At 40.8% G+C, this 21,754-nt stretch overlaps 1 protein-coding gene across 10 annotated transcripts in view; it reads left to right on the top strand.

Moving 5' to 3' along the window:
* Window positions 1-21,754, top strand: part of ANKRD26 (ankyrin repeat domain 26) — a 1,096,841-nt gene that overhangs the window by 101,494 nt on the left and 973,593 nt on the right. For all 10 annotated transcript variants that reach the window (XM_078674324.1, XM_078674330.1, XM_078674326.1 and 7 more), the window contains exon 3: window positions 15,606-15,779. In XM_078674324.1, coding sequence (XP_078530450.1) covers window positions 15,606-15,779 — 174 coding nt within the window. The remainder of the gene's footprint in view (window positions 1-15,605; window positions 15,780-21,754) is intronic.

Genomic DNA, 21,754 nt, shown 5'->3' on the forward strand with positions numbered 1-21,754 from the left:
TTTTGAGCGATAGGTCTTTCCAAATCTTTGATGGGGACTTGGTATCCTCGAGCAGGCCCCTGAAGTATGGAGTCCCGCAGGGTTCCTCTTTAAGCCCTGCGCTTTTTAACATCTACATGAGACCACTGGCTGAGGTTGTTCGTCCATTTGGCATTAAGATCATATCCTATGCGGACGACACTCAGCTAGTGGTCTCCTTGGCGCAGGAGCCGGGCTTACCATCCCCAGGTGGTTTGGCAAAATGCTTAGAGAAGGTGAAGGGATGGATGACTTCCTCTCTTCTTAAGCTGAATGGGGACAAAACGGAGTTGATGCTCCTGGGTCCCACTAACTCCATTTCTGTCAACCCCTTGTGGCCCTCATGTCTTGGTACCCCCCCAACACCCAGAGACAATATAAAAAGCCTTGGGGTTTGGTTGGACAAGTCTCTTTCTTTTAACACTCAGGCCACCAAACTTGCGCCCACTTCCTTTGGCCTCCTAAGGATGCTGAGGAAAGTTCTTCCTCTTCTTCCGATGGAAGCCAAGCAGGTGGCCATTCAGGGTTTGATTCAGTCCCGCTTGGATTCTAACAACGTTCTCTATCTTGGCGCCCCAGAATATACATTGCGCAAGCTTCAGATTGTGCAAAATTGTGCGGCTCGCACCGTGCTCCAGCTGCCGCGCAGGCTGTCAGCCAAACCTGGTCTGCGCTGGCTCCCAGTGCGACAAAGAATCGCCTTTAAGGCGTTATGTATATTCCACCAAGCTTTCTGGGACACGGGTCCGGCCATTACTCGGGACCTGGCAATACAGTACCAACCTGGCAGAATCCTTCGTTCTAGCCAGGCATGTAATGCTACAGTCCCCAGAATAAAAAAGGCAAGAGCTGGCGGCAGGATGTTCAGTTACAACGCCGCCAAGCTGTGGAATTCACTCCCATTTCAACTCAGATCTAATACAAACCTTTCCATCTTTCGGAAACAGCTGAAGACTTTTCTGTTTAATGCTTCTCTCTAAACTTCTTTTCTGCCTTTTAAGCAATTCTATAGCGCTTGGACGCCCCAGGGCAGCAACCGCGCTTTATAAGTTGACATTTCATTTCATTTCATTTCAAGCATTGTACATCCTTGCTTGGGCTACCATATTTCCAGCTTCCCTCAAGACATCGTATTATAATGCTGTCTATTACAGTATTGCTTCCCATAAATCCTCAGAGGGTCTTTTGGCAAATTCCCTAACAAACAGCATGCCTCCAGTATCTGGTTCCTCTGGTGCCCCTCCCTAATTATGTAGAACATGCATACCTTCCTCTTCATCACTTTTCTAATGAGCTGTAAAGGATTGTAGCATCTAGCTGAACACATCACTTTCAGTTAAAGCATTTGGAAATGCTAGTGTGTGTTACTTTAAGTAACTTGATGGTGCAGGAACCAAACTATTATCAAAGGCATTGGTAAGAAAATCTTTACTTTGTACCTGCGGCCGCCGGACATATATGGCACTAAAGGAAATTAATTTTGAAATGTCCCATCAGTTTAAGCAGAAGCGAGAACATGAGACATTTGACAGTTTTGTACACCTAAAATAAAACACCATTCTACTTGCTAGAAAGAAGCAAAAAAAATTATTTTTAACATCTCACTTGGAAGTCAAGTGCTTAGTGAACATAGCAAATAAATCAACACAGACCCTATTAGTATACATCAAAGCCACTTAACACCTTCAAAACACATATGGAAACAGTTGCGTGCTGCTCATAGAAAAGTAATTTCAGCTAGATTTGTGGCCTATGTTCCTAAACTGATCTAGTTAGCCAAGTCTGGTTCTGTGCTTTGTTTGAGTTTAAATCCATATAAGACCATTCAGTATTCTCTTTGAATTTTGTTGCTTGTAAGACTGAGAAAGTATTTCACTTCGAAGAGTTCAGTTGGCATTTTGTAGTGCTCTGTTAATTTGACTTTGGGGTTTGCTGAGGGTTTTAACATGTTATTCTATGCTACCTTTACTGTGTAGATTTATACTAATAAACTCAAGTCCTTCTCCATTTCTTTGGGTACGTTTTTTGGTTGTAGGATTATCTTCTCTCTCCTTGACTTTTTGTGCTAGCTTTTTGCTCTTCTAGAGAGGCGATCTTCAGGTGCAAGCATCACAGTATAGATGTGCATAACGACACTTTTGAAATATTGCAGGACGTGGATAACTTGTTACTGTTGCCTTATAATCCTCTCCATATAGTGTTGACTGTATCTTCTTGTGAGAGATACCATGTATTAAAAATAACTTCGGCAGATCTTAGCTGTTACCTTTAACTTGAGGGACAGATTGGACATTCAAAGATAATAATTTTAGGTGTTCCTCAAAAGTGTAACATACATCGAGTATCCAAGGGTCTAAACCAATGTTCTAAGCACTATGAACTCTAGAGAACAAAAACCAAAAGTGTGTGCCGTAATAGGGAAATATTCCTCAGATTTACGGATTCCCATCACTCACCAACTTGGTGACATGCTTCATCATCTGGGTCTCCTCTTAAAGTCACTTAGGTGACCCTAAGGGCTACAACCCCATCATAATGATTTGGGAGCCCGAGGATGTTTTTATTGAACTGATAAGGGAGGAAAAGTATCTAAACCACCAGAAGAGAGCAGTTCCCTTGTGTGGGAAATAAGTGCAGTGCATCAGTGATAAGTGAAATTAAAATTGAATTGTGAAACACCCTATATTTATTGTTGTCTCTCACAGTTCAAACTAAAAACAGTGCAAAAGACAGTTTTTTTACAAATAGCTGTCTGGTGTTAACAAGGGGTCAACATGTTTCAGCCCACCTGGAGACATCGATCTGTCCAGTGCCTTCATCAGGACAAATCAAAATATTGTTGCTGCAAAAACGTGAAGAAATAATAATAAGAAAAGTTCTTTAAATTAGCTAGTACAAGTACACTTAAAGCAGTTGGAAATTATACAACCGAATCACCTGTAATCAGGAGTGTACAATCATTCCTCAGCAAAACCCGTATATCTGACAGTGTCTGTAACCTAGGAAAGGAAAAGCGCACCATGTTTGAGTTCATTAACATAGAGTATAGTATGATCAGAACAAAACTAACAATGTAGTGACATTAACATTGCCATCTACCCAACTCCAATAATGGATATAAGCCAATTATTCTTACCCCAAATGTATGAGGAGGCTACCTCGCCTCACCTGGCAACGGCTCTGGGGAAAAGGAGGCACCGCTCTATAGGGAAAAAGTAGAACAATTCCCTATTTTATTGTGGAGTTCTAAATACAAAAGAGAGAACTGGGAATCAGAGCATACTTCGCCTGCACTAGTCTTAGAGTCCCTGTCAGTTTTTGAAAAAAGGTGCAAACAACGGGCTGGAAGCACAATTCCCTATACTTCCATTAATTTAGAAGCCGATTCAGAAGAACCCAGCATTCATCAACCAACAAAACACATAATAGCCCGGCACACTTTGAACACAAATTATAGCAAATTACACAGTTCAAAAAGAATCTGGTTCCATAGGCGAGTCGATGTTCGTTTTCAATTAATTCTTTATTTTTCAAGCTTTAAAAACTTTCAAACGCAACACTTTTGAAACCGCCAACGCGTTTCGTCCCATCCAGGGACTTCTTCAGGGCTACAAAAGTACATATAAAAAAGATCTATTTACAATATATACATCACAAGGTTTTTTACAAAGAGTAAAGAAAGCACACACATTGACTTTGACAATATTACCTAATCAGTACATATTAGTATCTATAAAAAGTTTTTTATCTTAAATGAGCAACCTTTTGATAATTTTTGTCCAGTTTCATGGTCATACGTTATTACACTAATTTTGGACGCATACTTGGTACAGCATATTCATATCGAAAGGGAGGAACAGCTACAACTCTTGTTACAATTTAAAAAGGAAATTCATTAACACAGACATGTAAAAAGACATACCTTGAAAAAATAAATTAAGTTATGAATCTTCCAAAAGTACGTAATCCTTCGTGTATTACAAATGTTGATTCTCTAAAATTAATTGAAGGAAATATGATAATTAATTTTGGACTCTAGCATGTATTAGAGATTTTTTTGACCTATGCTTATAATTATGATTGTTACTTACTTGAAATTTAGTTTTTATGCGCCTCCTTATGTATTCAAGGTAATTTTTTCTCAGGTGACAAGACTTAGTTACGGGTAATGTCCTAAATATGCAACGAAAGTAAATATATATTATTAGATTTAAACAAAAACATATCAGTCATCAGCAATTTAGTTAATATTGTGTCATAATACCTCTAGTAACAAAAGGTCCCATAGATATTCAAATATTTTTTGCCCACGGGTATATATTATTATTTTACCTTTTTTACCTTTTTTTAAATTCATATATCTCCATGGCCAATAGTAATTGGTCCATAAGAACGAGTAATTCGAATGCTTATAATTGTATTGGCACAATTGTTTGGACAGACTTTATAATCAAAAACCATAACCTAAAATATTTACGAAGTGTGCTCATGTTTAATGCACCATAGTTTTAAAATACCTGAAATGAAGCACACAAATGTCAAATGACGATAGAGCTACACATGTTTCAAAGATCTAGACACAAATGCATCATTTACTTCGTGTTCGAAAAAGCATGACCGATTTATTCGAGATTTTGTTAAAAAAGAGGGATGTGGCCAAACAGTGATATATTGCATATCAAAGGCGCACAGTCATAGGCTGCATAGTAAGATTAGAAAAGTTGACAACACACCGTTTTTTTATATAAACTGGAGAGCTAAGTTTTTTAAACTAGAGACAGGATTTCAGCGCACTGGTAAACAGTGTCTGCGGGGATTTTTTCTATTAACTCACCCGGTTATTCTGTTACGAATCCCACCGAAAAGGTCCTCGATCACGTCCGCCTCACATGGTCGCCAAGGTGCATGTGTGGTGGCTAGAGGAATACTCTTTATATACTTGTGCTAATTGATAATTAGCTCAATTAGATTACTTTTAAATTGGCAAGTTTTCCGCGCTTTTTTAGATGTTAAACATTTGCGAGCCTTATAATGGGAAAAATGGGCGCCATCTTGCAGTGGGGCTATTCTGTATATAACGCGACGTAAGAAACAACAAAAAGTTTATTTGTACGGGTTCTTCACTTGTACCAGTGTTTTATTCTAAAAGCCAAACATACTTTAAGAGTTATTACTTCAATTGTATAATTTATATCTTTTTTTAATATGGTCATCAGACAAAGGGTTTTTTCGCCAAAACCGACTAGTATGATCCCATTCATGACGTTGATCGAATTTTATTTCTTTACCTCAAATATAGTACCTCATATAAAGTACATAGACTCTAAGTTTTAGAATTTCGAGATTAAACCAAAAAAGGCACCTCGTATTATTTCTAAGCGGACCGTCTGTTGTTGAGATTCCGCTTTCTCAAAACATGCGAGAAAACATACACCATATTCCCCTCGATCTGTTTATAAAGAACGTAAACATGTTCTGATCGATATTGGAAAATATTTGGCACCTAAGTAGTATATTTCAACAAATAGAAGATGTCTTTAGAGATGGTATCTAAGTAGTATATTTCAACAAATAAGAGATGTTTTTAAGAGATGGTATATTGAGCATTTCTTATTACAATAGATATTTTTGCACATATACACTAACGATCAAAGGGAAATATTGATCATATATAAAGACAATTTTTTATGTCAGTTAGATGTGGAACAGGTCTAATTCGTAATTTTTAATTTTTTTCACACCACTAACTATTTACATGCGCAACAATTTTTGGCAATAGATATATTTACAGATATAAACTAATAGTCAAAATGAAGGAAGTAATAGACATGTATAAAGACAATTTTTCATGCCAGTAAGTGGGGAACATATTTAATTCATAATTTTTTCACACCACAAAACTATTTCCATGAGCAACACATAGGTCACATTCTATCAAGGTTGTCATTACAGGGAGACCGGATGTGTCAAGCCATTACAGAAAATGATGAAATTCATTATTAATATTAAGGCCAGAGGTCACACATCTGAGTTTACAAATCCAAAGCGATTCTGTCTTCCTCAGATGTAGCGTCCTGTCACCACCCCTCACACCCTCCTTCACTTGTTCAATTACATGAAAGGTGATGTTCTGTTTATCAGGATGATTATCTAAGATGTGTTGTACTATGGGGTTTGACACATCACCATGTCTAATATTCCTCAGATGTTCTTGTATCCGTACTTTAAGGCATCTAGTACTACTACCAACATAAATTTTACTACAAGCACAGATAATAACATATACTGTGTACGTAGTATTACAGTTGATAAATGTTTTTATAGGATATTCCTTCGGGCCATTATACTTGAAATTTTTCTTTTTATTTTGGCCAAATTGACAAACTGAACAGGTCCCACAGGTGTAGAAACCACTTGGCTTTTCAGGAAACCAAGTCACCAATTTAGGCTTAGGTCTGGTTACATGGCTCGGGCACAGTAGATTTTTTATAGTGCATCCCTTACGATACACCACCCTAGGTTTTGAGGATACCAAATTAGAAAACAGGGTTTCAGATTTTAGTAGATGCCAGTTCTTTCTTAAAATGTTGTAGATGTGATTACTGTAAATTCCATATTCCATGATGAACGCACACTGACCTGGTTCATTTTTGGTGTTTTTTTACTGTGTTGAACTAGGATATCCTTTCTTTTACATTTCCTGATCTTATTTTCTGCCTTATTCAGACAACCTTCATCGTATCCTCTATGTTTGAAATCATTCCTGAGTTTGCTGATATTTAATTCAAAGTTTTGTTCCTCGCTACAATTCCGGCGTATTCTCATCATTTCGCCATATGGTATTGCAGTGAGTGTTGATTTGGGATGACAGCTGGAAGCATGCAGCACACTGTTGCATGCAGTGGGTGTTTTAAAAAGATCACTTTGGATTCTATGATTTTTGACATATAGTCTCAGGTCTAAGAACGTGATTTCTTGTTTGGAGCTGTTAATTGTTAGTTTAACATTCCTCCTATTGTTATTTAGAAAGATGAAATATGCATTGAGTTCTTCTAAGCTGCCCTTCCATATTAGAAAGATGTCGTCGATGTATCTGTGTAAAACAAAATACTATCCATCCAGTTTTTAGCTCCTGGGCCCCAAGCATGCTCCACCTCATACATTCCCATAAAAAGGTTTGCATAGGATGGAGCAAACTTGGAGCCCATCGCCGTATTGTGGAGTTCTACCTTACCCTAAATCCTATTAACTATCATTGTGCTCCAACCACCATACGTAAACACACAGCAGCACAGGGTTAAAAACCACTACTTATGTACACTGATCATGCCTATCATAGCCAAATAGGCTGCTCATAAAGACATGATATCATCATGTTCATCTAGCCAGATAAACATGTACCATAATACCTTTCTTTCTTAGCATTGCATCGCTCTGAGTACTGTGTAAAGTTAAGTTTTAATGCCTCATGTAAAGAACTAAGAGATTGAAAATATAACTCTTTACTACTAGGTGAGACACGAGTACATTGTCAAAAGAGGGAGAGCATGCCACATTACTAACGTATTCTAAATTTACTGCCGCACATCGGCTCACTCATCTTTTAAACAAACACTTGATGATAAGAAGACACAGCCGTGTTACAAAAAACAGTCCTCTTACGTTGTTTTGAAATAACGGTGTCCCATTCCATCTCCAAACCAAACTCACAATGGTTGGTATTTCGACCACGCAACTAGGCGCAAGCAACATAGGTACGCTGGCTTACCTATCTGTCGGTACCTCATGACGGTCATCTAAGCCGTCGGGGAGGTGCAGACCGGGTAGTTGCTCCCTGTATTTACTGGTAATGCCGTATCTCGTCGTCGCATGCGCCTGGGGCGTCAAGATCATGACGTCACGGCTATGCGTCAAAAGAATCATGGGAAATGTAGTTTCCTAATGGCAATATCGCCAATATTTTCGAAGCCTCTAAACTTTATTGACACAATTTTTTGTGGTAATGTTCTTTTTGATGTTAGTAATAGCACAAAGCATATGGGTATTTCAACATCAAGATTATTTACACAAACTCCAAGTCCTCAAAAGTGATCACTTACCTATGAAACCTATTGATCGTATAGTCCAGTAAATTATATCAGTGTATCTTTAAACATTTACTTGACACTTTAAAGTGACCATTGTCCTCAGATTTACTTATGGAAGTCAGTTTGGTTTTAGGTCCAGCCATAACTACCATTTGGTCCTCATAGATGCTGATGCTGACATGATCTTAAATTGTTGAGAACACCTGGCTTGAAAGTCACATTTAAACTATTTGTCATTCACACATGAACTTTATCTGTGGTGACCAGTTTAAGGTGATTTACTTGATACAGTTCTGCCTATGTTAATTTACATTGTCACGATGCCTGGTTACTTTTGGCTTTAACAAGAGAATCACTGAACCACTAACATTTGCAAAATTGCTAACTGTTCTTCTCTATTCCTCTTGAAACATAAAACATAATGCATTCATGCTTCTGATAGTTCAGGATAGTATCCCTGTATGCTCTGGTTCATACTGAAATTGCGGTTCTCCTCTTACCATGACTAGAGAATCTGGATTTCATTAAAGACACAGAGGCTGACATTATGAAATGTCTTTTATTGCAGTCTCCAACCAGCCGCATATGTAATAATACAAAGGTTCCAGAAAAGAACATTGAAACAAGGTAAAAGGTATGACATGATAACAATCTGCCTCTTTTAAATCAAGCGAAGAGAAATAAGAAAGTTCAAAGGTATCCGATTGAAAACTTGAAGGCTTCTAAAGAATCCAAATGGAGACGTAAAGAAGAAAGTAACCCAATAAGGATTCGCCTAAGGATCGTAGATTATAAAGATGGTTTACCTGAAAAGAAAGAAAGTAGTGAAAGTATCTAGAATAAAATAGATAAAATAGAGCATTTCAATGGAAATACAAGTTATTTCAGAACATCACATATGTATAAATGTAAACAATCAATGAAGCATTACATAGGTATAGATGTAAACAAATGATTTATGTTGAAGAAATCACAAATCAGCAAAAACTAGGGAATGGGAAGGGACGGATAATGTCAGCCTCCGTGTCTTTAATGAAATCCAGATTCTCTAGTCATGGTAATAGGAGAATCGCAATTTCATTACAAGAACAGAGGCTACATTATGCATGTTGGTAGCTTTGTAACACAACATTAGACATATGTTCAATAGGTTTACAATAATGTCGAGCAAAGGTATTAGCGTTCGACCAGTTGGCTGCTTTGAGAATATCATCTAACTTACCTCCAGACCAAAGAGATTTACTGGCCATAGCACCTCTAACCGAATGAGCTTGGAATTTTGCTAAATCAATACCTGCTAAGTTCATGGCAGCCTTAACCCATCTAGCAATAGAAGTAGAGGTTATAGCTTTATGAGGTTTAATAAAGGAAATAAGGAGTTGTTTCTCATTAATAGGACGTTGACTAGACATTCTCTGATAATATACATTCATGCATTCAACCACACAAAGTTTCGGGCAAGGGTCGAAACGAGGATGAAAGATTGAATCAGACATGGTTTTGGTTCTTCTGTAAACCTTGAATTTGACTCCAAATATGTTGTAAAATCTGTTAAAGATCTCCAGAGCTTAAACGTCAGACACTCTACGACAAGAGATAAGACAAAGAAGAGTTGCAAGCTTGATGGAGAGAAGTTTTCTGTTCAGAAGAGAATTATCAGGCCAGGAGATGAAAAGATCTAGAATCAAGTTCACATCCCAGAGGGTATCGTATTTGGGTTTTGGGGGTCTTTTTAGTCGAATGCTCTTCATCACTCTACAAACAATGACATTTTTACCAACTATCTTACCGTTGACAAGTACATGACCTGCAGAGATGGCAGATCTATAACAATTGATAGATCTATAACTTAAACCTTTATCAAATAGTTCGACCAGAAAGTTCACCACATCAACGATAGGTGCCTGTAGGGAATCCAAATTCCTTTCCAGGCACCAACGAACCCATAATTTCCAAATGTTATTGTATCTGTAGTGAGTGCCTGGTGCCCAAGATTCTCTGAGGAGAGTTGCAGCCTATGACGAAAGTCCTGAGATTTCGTTGAATCTCCCGACACTTTCCAAGCAAGAAGGTTCAAACTCCCTGTTTGGGTTAGGAGATGGGAATCTCCGTTTACCTCTGTAAGGAGATTCTCTAGAGAAGGGATCAGGAAGGGAAGATCGTATGCCAGTTCCAGAGTGGTGGGGAACCATGCCTGGGATGGCCAAAACGGAGTTATCAGGACGAGTGAGCATTGGTCTTGCAGGGCTCGAGAAATCTGAAAAATTGTACTAGTCCTGCAGGTCTAGTACTTTAAAAAAACTCCTCGACCTAACAGTAACCTACTTGACCTCCGTCTCTGAAACCGGAGCAAATGTGACAAGATAACAAGATTTAAAGGCATATTTATTGCTCATTTGCTTTGTGAGCAATAAAAAGGCCTTTAAATCTTGCTATCATTTCACATTTGCTCCGTTTTCAAAGACGGAGGACAAAAGTTAGTATGTTTTCCTACTTGCCAGAAAGGGCGAGTAGGACCTAAAAATAGCTCGACCTCATAAAATTTACCTCGCAAATACGAGCAGTCGAGTGGATTTGTCGAGCCTTGTCTTGTCTCACTTTCTGTAGAACTCTTTGGATCATGGCAAAGGGAGGAAAGGCCTATGCGTTGATCCCTGACCAGGGTTGTAGAAAGACATTCACTGCTAGAGCACCAGGGTCCGGCATCCAGCTGAAGTAATGCTCTAGTTGAGATGTGAGACGGCTCGCAAAAAGGTCCATCTCGAAAGGGCCCCAAATCAAGTTCAGCGAACTGAAAACAGAGACGTTGAGCCTCCAGTCGCTGTGATTCAATAGGAATCTGGAATTCCAATCAGCAGAGATGTTCGATTTCCCTGGGAAGTATTCCGCTCTGAGGGCAATTTTGTGTTCTAGACAGAACATCCAGAGTCTCCCGGCTAGATTGGAGAGATCGGCAGATTTGGTACCTCCCAAACGATTGATGTAAGCCACCGCGGACATATTGTCCATCTTTAAAATGACCAACCTCCCCTGGAGGGAATGTTTGAATCTCATAAGAGCATAAAGGCCAGCCGTAAGTTCCAGAAAATGTATGTGGTGAGATGATTCCTCTTGAGACCAGATCCTTCCTGTGTTCTGGTCCAAAAGGCATGCACCCCAACCGTGAAGGAAAGCATCTGATTCCAAAACAAAATCCGGTTCTGAACCGAAGATTGCTTTCCCATTCCACGCTTCTAGGATGTCTAGCTACCAGATTAGTTCTGATTTGGCATCCTTGTCAAGCGTAATTCGATCTTCGTAACAGAGACCGGATCTTAGATCTCTTCCTTTTTTCCTTTGTAAGGCCTGATAATTCAGAGGACCTGGAAAAATCGCTTGAATAGAAGAAGAGAGAAGACCTAGGAGTCTGGCTATTTCCCTCAACGGAAGATCCTTTTGTTTTAAGACATGCCTTATCTCTTTCTTGATCTTTGATATTTTGATGGAAGGTAGAAGAAGGAGACACTTGGAGGTATCCAGGGTGAAACCGAGAAACTCCAGTGATTTCGAGGGAGTCAGGATAGACTTTTCTCTGTTGATAATGAATCCTAGACTTTCTAGAAGATTCATAACCGTTTCCAGATCTAGGAGAATTTGTTGAAGGTCTTGAGACATTATCAGAATGTCGTCGAGATAAATGGTAAGGCGAATACCTTGTTCCCTCAGAAAAGACGCCACCGCCCTCATGACCTTGGTAAAGCACCATGGGGCAGAAGAAAGACCAAAAGGAAGGGCCTGGAACTGGTAAAGATGATTTTTCAATTCTAATAAAGGAAGGGGAGCACTCCTTATTTTGAAACTTTTTCTGAAATGTTTATAAACGAATACTCTGGCGTGCTGTTGAGGCAAGTACACTGTCCTAGTGTGCTCTGATCAAAATAGTGTGAATGTCAAGTGTTTCCACCTGGCCTCTGATGATTTTTCCACATAAATTGGAGAAAAGGCTGGTGGATCACGGCCATTGGAATGGTGAAATACGCGTCCTTTAAATCTAGTTTGACCAACCAGTCTTCTTTCAAGAGAAGGTCTCTCAGGAGGTGGATACCCTCCATCTTCAAATGACTGTAGATTAAAAATTTGTTAAGATTTTTCAAATGTATTACAGGTCTCCAACATTTCCCTTTTTTCTCTACGAGGAATAATGTACTTATGAATGTTAAAGAATCCAAGGGAACCTCTGTTATTGCACCTTTTTGGAGCACAGAGGATATCTCCTCTTCTACTATTTTTTCCTTTTCCAAGGAGATAGGTATGTCTCTTGGGAAGGAGGTTTGGAAGGGAACTTGAACAAAGTCTATCATAAATCCCTTGACAGTGTTCAGGACCCATGGATCTTGAGTTATTAGCTTCCAATTTTTGAAAAAGAGTTTGAGTCTGCCTCCCACCTTTAAGGGGATAGAAGGGGTAGGGGGTAGGAGAGGAGGACTTACTTGGTGGATTGGAGTTGAATGAACCACGAGATCTCGATCCTCTTGAGCAGTTTCCTCTCCCACGCTGAGGTTAGAAGGTAGGAGTGTTAAATTGTTGGTATCCCCGTCCAAAGCCACGGGACCTCTGATCGGGCCTCTGGTTAAATCGGCCGGAAGAAAGGCCCCTTCTCCCAGCCCTTCCAAAAAGGTTACTGGTAAAGACCCTTTTCATATTCTGTTGAGCCTTATCAAGGGCCGTAAAAGTTGAAACCTATTTCCCAAGCGACTTGATGAGTTCTTCTCCGAAAAGGAGGCCTTTAGGATGTGAAGATGGCTCTTTGTCGGCCATATCTGAAAGCTTGGGGTCAAGCTTATAGAGAATTAGTCTATGCCTTTCAGCATTGATGCTCGCGTTAGCGTCGCCCAAGAGTATAAGGGCTCTTTGGCTCCAACCTCTGACAAGATCTGTATTAAGAGGCGTACCATGGAGGTGGCTTTCTTCTGCGGAGTCGGATTCTAGTAAGGGGGCCAAGGACATCTAAAAGACGGTCCTGGCAACCTTCAAATGATTTTTCTATCCCCTTTCTAGGATCACGACCAAGCCTAAAAATACATTTTATAAGCTCAGGGTCTAGATTGGGAGTTTGACAGGTTTTATCTTCGATTGAAGGCCTTAAGCATTCGACTCTAAGAATATTTCTAGTCTCCCTTTCTAGGGGATCAAAGAATATTTCTAGTCTCCCTTTCTAGGGGATTACAAATCCACTTTTTAATTAATTTTGAAACATGATCCTGTGGGGACCATTGTGAAGCTCTGGGATGTTTTAAGTTTAAGGGAGAAAACATCACTTCCCCTAAGGGGTCTAGAATATTGTCTTTGGAGGATGCAGGGGGCTCATCCTCTGTGTTGAAGAGGTCATCGTCTTCATCGTCTAGATCCAGGATGTACTCGTCAGGTACATCTGAAATTTCATCGTTTAGGTTAGAGGGGTCATCTCCCATGATATGCTGAGCACTATGAGATAATGTGCCGCTAAGGGCATCCGAGTTACTTGGGCCGCGATGGGCACCCATAGTTGTTGTGCCGCTAGGAACACCCTTCGGTATTGAGGTGCGAGGACCTCCAATTAGATTTGAGGTGCTAAGACCTCCCATATCTGAAGAGGTGCTAGGACCTCCAGTGCTCATAGGGGTAGGAAGTTCAATATTATTACATTTCTTAGTTCGTTTACCCCTTAAGTGTAGATCATCACAAGCAGGCACCCCATCAAATTCGTCCTCTTGAGAAGGAAGAGGTCTTTTGTGGGGCATAACCTGTCCAAGAGTCTCTAACATGCATGACCTCATTTCTTTCTGTGGCATTAACCTAAAGCTTTCTTTGTCAAAGCTCGGAAAGGAGGCGCTAGCCTGCTCTGAATCAGTCAGACATTTTTCCTCTTTTTTCTTTTTTTTTTGGGGAGATTCCCTGATAATTTTTGATGATCTTACACCACTTTTTTTATGCAATCAAGTTATTATGATAGGGGTGAGCTATCCTCCCCCTTCTCTTTTTTTTTAAATTTTTTATTTTTTATATCTAAAAGAGTAAATAGCGATTTATGGGTAACTGAGAACCTTTCTTAAGAAATGCGTCCTTTCGGAGGCTTGGAAAGCAAACAGCTGATCGTCAACTGACGATCGCGAGCATGAAGAGGAAAGCCCCTTAGTCAGCAAGGCAGTCATTAGGGAGCGAGCGAGGGAGAGTAAACTGAGCACCATTAGCGCGCGAATGTGGGCGAGGGCATAAGCAGAAATAAAAGGTAATGGATAACTCGAACTAAAGAATACTTTAGTTTTTCGCTGTAAAAGAAGGGTGTTCGGATATAATTACACAAATACACAATTCAAAAGAGGTGAAGGCAATATTCCCGAATACAGGGGTGAGGGGGCGGGAGATCTCCATAAATTGGAGATCAGTGTGGTGAGGGGAGGGGGTGGGGTGGGGATTAGGCCACCAACAACCCACTAATTATCAAAATAGAGGTAATTCAAAGTGAGGAAAGAGATTACTTATCTGCTCTGAGCCGCATTTAAAAGAGGCAGATTGTTGTCATGTCATACCTTTTACCTTGTTTCAATGTTCTTTTCTGGAACCTTTGTATTATTACATATGCGGCTGCTTGGAGATTGCAATAAAAGACATTGCATAATGTAGCCTCCGTTCTTGTAATGAAATTGAGTGTTGTAGTATCCTTCCAGGGCTTGGCGAGATCAGTCAGGGGATAAATCCCTCTGAAACTGCGGTGCTCGGTGTGTGCCTTTACAAGGAAAATCTTCAAGGCGGTCTGCTATAAGTTCTTACTCATTTTATCAAAGTGCTCCAAATATCCATATCTTCTCCCTTTATCTGTAATGGGTTGTGCCTGTTGCTGTTCAATTGTGGCCTACCGTATCTAGGTGGTGGCCCTTTGAGGTAACGCTTTGGCAGTCCTATCGGAAATATGTTATGCCCTTAACTTCAACAACCCTTTTTCATACCCTCTCTTATCCACACTAATGTAAGCAGTGAATCGGAAAATGCACGAAGTCAAAGAGCAAGGGGAGACTTCTAACTAGTTGTCTTGCCTGAAAATGCAGGTCTGAGGATACCTAGCAGTTATCGGGGCAGCTTAGTTGATGCTGAGGATGATGGCGCACAGAATGCATGAGTGGCAAGAACTCCGGAGCCTCATAGCAATGTTGTCATTGCTCCTTGGTGTGTATTGTCTATGCATATTGTTTTAGTCCTTTTCCTATGCTGTGCTTAACATAGCTGCACCTACCATGCTATGGTCTACGATTGATGCATTCTTGATTTATGGTGTGTTATGTTTACTGTTTTTATTAATTTTTAAGTGCTAATAAAATGTAACCTGAAGTTGCAGGTGATTTGCTATGCCCTTTGTAGATCTATTCTAGTCTCACATCTGCTTAACTAGTATTAAAACGAAATCCGTACTAGTCACTAAATTCGTAAGACTGGGAAAAAGGAAACGGAGCGTTAACTCCTCTCTTTCTTCTGTACCATTTACAGGCAGTTCAGTGCCAACAGGAGAGTTGTGCAACTATACTGCTGGAACATGATGCAGATCCAAATCTCATGGACATCAATGGCAACACTGCCCTTCATTTTTCTGCCCGCATTCCAAGTGTCTCTTTCTCAGCAAAGCTTCTAGAGCACGGCGCACACATTGATGCCCAGAATAAGGTAATGTTGACAATTCTGTTCTTCCTCCCATACCTTAGTCATTTACCATTTGCCTTCTGTTGTACATCATTCTCCCAATACTGGGTGCTCTCTATTACAATGATTTTACATATAAACAAGCATTGGAAATGCAACAGGTTTCGCATTATTAAAGTTTGAGCAGTTGTCATTGAAAATCGCAATGTTAGTGCTAGTTATGGAATTGCAATTATACTGAAATACAATGACATGTAATGCGTAGGTGTATTAAAAAGTTAAATGATAGATAATGGTGTTGAAGTAGTAGTTAATAAATATTGATGTATGTATTTTGCATCTTTTAAAAAAAATCTTAGTTATGCAATGGGTATGTACGTAAAATATGTGGCTGTGACTTTGATTTACAGTTTGCAAAAAAGAAAACACATTTTGCAAGTAAAAGATGTTTGTGTCTGGCTTGCAGCAGTGTGTGGCGTGCAGCAGTGTGTGGCGTGCAGCAGTGTGTGGCGTGCAGCAGTGTGTGGCGTGCAGCAGTGTGTGGCGTGCAGCAGTGTGTGGCGTGCAGCAGTGTGTGGCGTGCAGCAGTGTGTGGCGTGCAGCAGTGTGTGGCGTGCAGCAGTGTGTGGCGTGCAGCAGTGTGTGGCGTGCAGCAGTGTGTGGCGTGCAGCAGTGTGAGGCGTGCAGCAGTGTGCAGCAGTGTGCGATGCATGCAGCAGTGTGTGGCCAGGCAGCGTGCAGCAGTGTGTGGCCTGCAGCATGCAGCAGTGTTAGAAGGGGCGGACCCAGAGGTCAGGCTATGTCTCTCCGACTACTCCGTGACCGACCTCTCCCACCAATAATGCAGAGCCTTAACGTGAGGTCCCCCCGGGGAGGACTTCGAGTATCGAATCGTACACACTGAGATCACACCACACCTACGAACGGACACCACACCGTGGGTTTTCAGTAGTAAGATCTTTATGAACAGAAGAAGGAATTAGCACTCTTATTTACAAGCGATCGAAGGATCGTAAAGTTTCAGAGATTCGGGTAAAGGGAAGCGGGACAGTCTTAGTCTTTCGGCCAGTACGAAGCGTACCCTGCGCACAGCTCTCAATCCTTTAGCCGGGGGGATACGACAGATGATGGTCGTACTGGGTGTCCAACTCACTTCAGATCGACTCAGTTCGGGATGGTAGCGTCGATGGTCCAGCTGGACCAGAGTGCTTCTCGAGCTGCGACGGAGTCAGCAGGGCTCGATCCGGAGGATAGTTCTTGCGGAGCCGCGACCACGTCCACAGGGCTCAGGAGGTTCGATGAAGTTCTTTAAGGTTCAAGATCGAGCCCGACAAGGTCAGCAGGGCTCCGATGTTCCAGTTCCGTAGTTACGAGGATGAGCCGCAACAGCGTCAGCAGGGCTCCGATGTTCCAGTTCCGTTAGTTACAAGGATGAGCCGCGACAGCGTCAGCAGGGCTCGAAGAGTTCCGAAGTTCAGTTTTCCCCAAGGGTAAGCCGCGATCAGATCAGCAGGGCTTTCTTGTCCAGGATATAACTGCCCGCTAGATCTTGGGCGGGCCTTGATATAGATCAGGGGCCCTTTGATGTCCGGACCCTCGCAGGCAGGGGTCTGAGGCCTTGGGGGCTGGTCCTTGTGTAGTGTAGTTCCTATATTCCCAATAGGCTCTGCGCATTGGAATAATATATTCAGCAGTGTAGACGTAGGACTGAGGTCGACTAGGTCTCTACTGACTATATTAGACTTAAGTTTTGCCAGCTAGCTCAGAGGTCACTAGAAACTTTCTCGAATAAACGAGGAGGAGTTTAACCTCCCTGGATAGACAAGAAGGGATTAGCTTCTGACAACCATATAACATGACAACTTTGCTCCCTCAGAATAAGAGTGTATCTCTAGAGTTGTGTGAAAATAGACAGCTATTTCACTCAGTCAAGTGTGCATACTTAGTTTCACCAGAGTGCAGAGAAAAGAGAGACGGGCGTTTTCAATAAAAGGTGTTATTTATTGAGCAGTCTTCTTTCTCATACAAGAGAAATGAATTGCCCCAATTGCAATACTCATAGTAAAGTAAAGTGCGTACAGTAAAAGGAGGATTAAGAAATAATACTGTAAAAGCATTGATATGGTTTTCCTAGCCATAAGATACTTTAAAATAGAAAAAATATATACATACTTATATACATAGACTAACGTACTCAACTGGTGCTTCTAAATACGCCTACCACGGTGTACCTGACCTAAGCCTAATACGTGGGAAGGAGTAAGTAAGTAGCAGTTTAAGTTAAGTTGGTTTTGCCAAGAATCTGACTCAAGAATTCTCTCTAAGGTTTTAGTCAGCTCCGTACCTGGGTATTTAGAAAGCAGGAAGTCTTGTATCTCTCTCTCAGGACTCGATATCCCAGTAACCCGCGAAGGTATCTGGAAACACCGGAGCTGGATTTCTCGGCAGGAGAAAAGACAGCGTCCCTCTCAGTGCGTCAAAGAGGAGGGGCAGCGTCCGTGGGCTCTCGCATCAGCTGGGCTCTCGGGCAAGTAGATAGCTGCTCTGCTCCAAAACCACCACCGTGTGTTTGCTTAAGGCAACGTTGGTATATTTATACCTGAAAGGTGCCGGGTTTGACGTAAGGTTGGACATAAGACGTCAATAAAGATGTCACTGAGAACTGGCCGTTCTTAGGGTGCTCACAGGAGTTCCAGGACGAAATCAAAACAAAAGCAATGGGGAATTCCCAGGTTGCTGGAGGTTTGGTTTGTTTACAGAACTCGTTGTACTTGCTAGGAGCCTGGGGAAGTAGCCTTGCTTAATTTGGACAGCATGGGCTATGACTAAATATGGATATGATTCTTATGCCTTTATAAGGATATTAATGATTATAACCACATAAGGGCATAAATCAGGACTATCGAATTTAGGGTCCTAGATAGAACTACAACACCCACTCCACGATCTAATGTCCCTCATTACTTAAAACTAAGCAATAGTAAACATATAATGATGCATGTGTTTTCCAACCCACCCCAAAACACATAAATTTGCATATTGAAATGGTATAAGGTAATTCACGAAAATGAGTAATGGTACTGTACGTTTTCAAGCAGTGGTATCATTCAGTTAAAAAATGCATATATATATCAGCTGAATGAATTGCGAAAATTTACACATGAAATGGCTCTTAATACAGAAAAGAAGGTCGAGACCATTCCATCACATAATAATACAAATTCTGTACATATGCTAGAGGCTGAGGTAAAATATTGTCTCTAGAGTTCCTAAAAATAGAAGCTCTGTTCTCAAAGAATAGTTCTACTTTAAGCAGAGTACATGTGCCAGAAAAAGGTAAATATTTTGGAAGTGGAAAAAAATAATTTCGTTTTCAGGGGAAAAACGGCTCCAAATATTTTCAGTAGCTTTTGTTTATCAAAGCTGAAGGCCGAATTCAGAGTTCAGGGAACACTGTGTGCTCGTTGCTTAAAAAAGTTATTCTTTCTGTTCAGGGGAGAACATAATTTCAGACTGTCTACGGCTTCAGGTGAAAGTTCGACCAAGTTTGAAAATGCCGCTACAGTGCAGTCGTGAGAATGATTGCTATCATCGATGTCAGGATCAGCAATGCTCACAGAAGGTCGTACCTGGGTGATGCTGCTCTCATCTCGTACTTCACTACCCCCTAATCGTAGTGGTGAAGTCTCAACGAATGCCCTCATCAGAATGGGTAGCCGCTGGGGACAACACGATGCATGAGCCGTTACTGGACTTAGCAAAGTATCTGTATCCATTGGTACTGCTGATGGTAGTGTAAGACAGACGTCCAACACGCATTCTTCTCCGCATAGCATACATCGAAGCACAGGTAAGATGCAATTCTGCCAGATGGGTCTGAATGAAAGAAACCGGGTCATATTCAGATCTCTTAGCCGGGCTAATCCAAGGACTTTAGTTATGCGGTCCCGATAGCGTATAGCTAGGATCGTTTATTCCATCGTTGCTGGAGTCTTGTCTGCGACTTGGCTTGCCATATCGGAGCAGAAGGATCAAAAATAAAATGCCTGCTACGAGTCCCAACAGAAGTGGTAGGCCGCCAAAGACAGAATGGACAAAATTAGGAAAAATGCCAAGAACTGTTTCGAAGGGTGTTAACAGTCCCGAAAAAATTGTCTTAAATATATGTGGGATACCAGTGGTATCTGACATACTTAGGATTTGGCTTAGCATTTCTACGAAATGCACGGGGCACTTTGTTGATAAAAGGGTATGTATCTCTGCCGTTGTCCTTGCAACTTGCAGATCATACGTTTCTTTTGATGACGTCAAGGGCACAGTTGTCTGTAAAAGAACAGACTTTATTCTGCTTAAAGTATCAATTCGAATAGAAGAGATATTCAAAGAAGGCCAATTTTTTGCCTCCGTGTCTGGAGTGCTGTTTGGATACAATACTTGCATACAGCAAGTGACCATGGAACTCACGCTGACGAGATAGGCTTTTCCTGGCACCATGCCACAACAGCTGTGGTCCACTATTAGAATGTAACTCCCGTTAGAAAGTCGTCTAAAGAATGGCTCTATTTGTGTTGCAGGTGTGCCGTGCTGGTGACATGAAAGGTTATTTGAAGTCCCCTCACAGGCCCCATGCAGGTCAATACCTTGACACAGAAGTATACCGCTTAGTGATTGTTTACAATTTTTTCCACTAAGAAATACATTTTGTTTCTTTTCACTGTAACATGTGTGTGTATAAGGTAATTTCCATGATGACTTGATGTACCCTTTACCCAACCTTTCATACTGGCCCGCTGGTATATACTCTTGGCAGCATTTAAATTGGAAAGTTGTTATCGGAATTGTGAATATTCCGTGTATTATCCATTCAATGACAGGTCTTTCTGACATTGTCAATGGTAATCTCTCAAGTTTTTCAATGCTCAGAATCGTATAGTCTGCTCCTTTTTGTGCCAAACTGATTTGTGTATCAGTAAGGTTAAAGATAGAGAATAATGACGTTGTGTTGATTAAACGCCAGGGCACGTAGCCTGAACGCAGATTTTGCAACGTCCAGCCAAGCTGTACAATAGAACGCAATTGGGACTGACCGTGTTGTAACATCAGTAAGTCCTGCTCTATGATATCAATGGCAGAGGATACAATACTGTCCAGTGAATATATTCTGGAGGACAGAGTCATTAACCCATTGTCCACACAGAAAATGAGTTTTCCAAATTAATACAATCAATTTCTCGTATTTTTTCTGCTGTTTTAATTTGCATCACTTTCCAAGCTTCGTTGTAAGTAGCGTATATACCGTCGCTATGAAACGTTTTTGACGCTGTTTGCGTGGTCCTATTATGAAATCCCGCAAGTCAGCACCGTCTTTAAGTAAAGTCAAGTGTTGCTTAATTTCAGCCAGTGTGGATGTCTTTAGCCATTCGAGGCAGAGTTTCCCTACACTGTATGTTGTGACTATCCCTGGATGTTGTCTCTGGGGGTATCTTGGGTCTGGCCTGGTCATTTTTAACCCCTGTGTTTTGTTCAGGAATCTATCTTGACAGTTATTTGCGTCTGTGGGCCAGATCAACCATTTTTCCAATCAGGATGTGTTCTGTTTTAGTTAAAAATATGGGATACGTCTATCTCAACATCTGTAGTGCTATTACTGTCAGGTGTTGGCTTTGGAATAGACGGTTTGTTTAAGTCTTTAATTTTGGCTAGGCCAAGACAGGTTGTCTGTTGAATTTGTTCTGGGATCATGCAGGCTCTAAATAATGCTTCTATACCTTGGACCTGCCAATCTTTGATACCCCAGATTGTTTTTGTTTCAATGTTCTTTTTCCAAAAATCAAAACCAAATGTAGTCATTTTGTCATAAAATGTTTCTGAATAAATCAATTTAGTATTTGTCAGCATTGTTTTCACCCCTGTCTTATTTAACAGTTTGAAATAAAACGTTTCTGCTTCACTTGTGTTAAACCCTGAGAAGTATGGGAATTTCTCGTAAAATGTTTTCG

The sequence above is a fragment of the Lissotriton helveticus genome, chromosome 1_1 (assembly GCF_964261635.1).
Source record: "Lissotriton helveticus chromosome 1_1, aLisHel1.1, whole genome shotgun sequence".
Taxonomy (NCBI): Eukaryota; Metazoa; Chordata; class Amphibia; order Caudata; family Salamandridae; genus Lissotriton; species Lissotriton helveticus.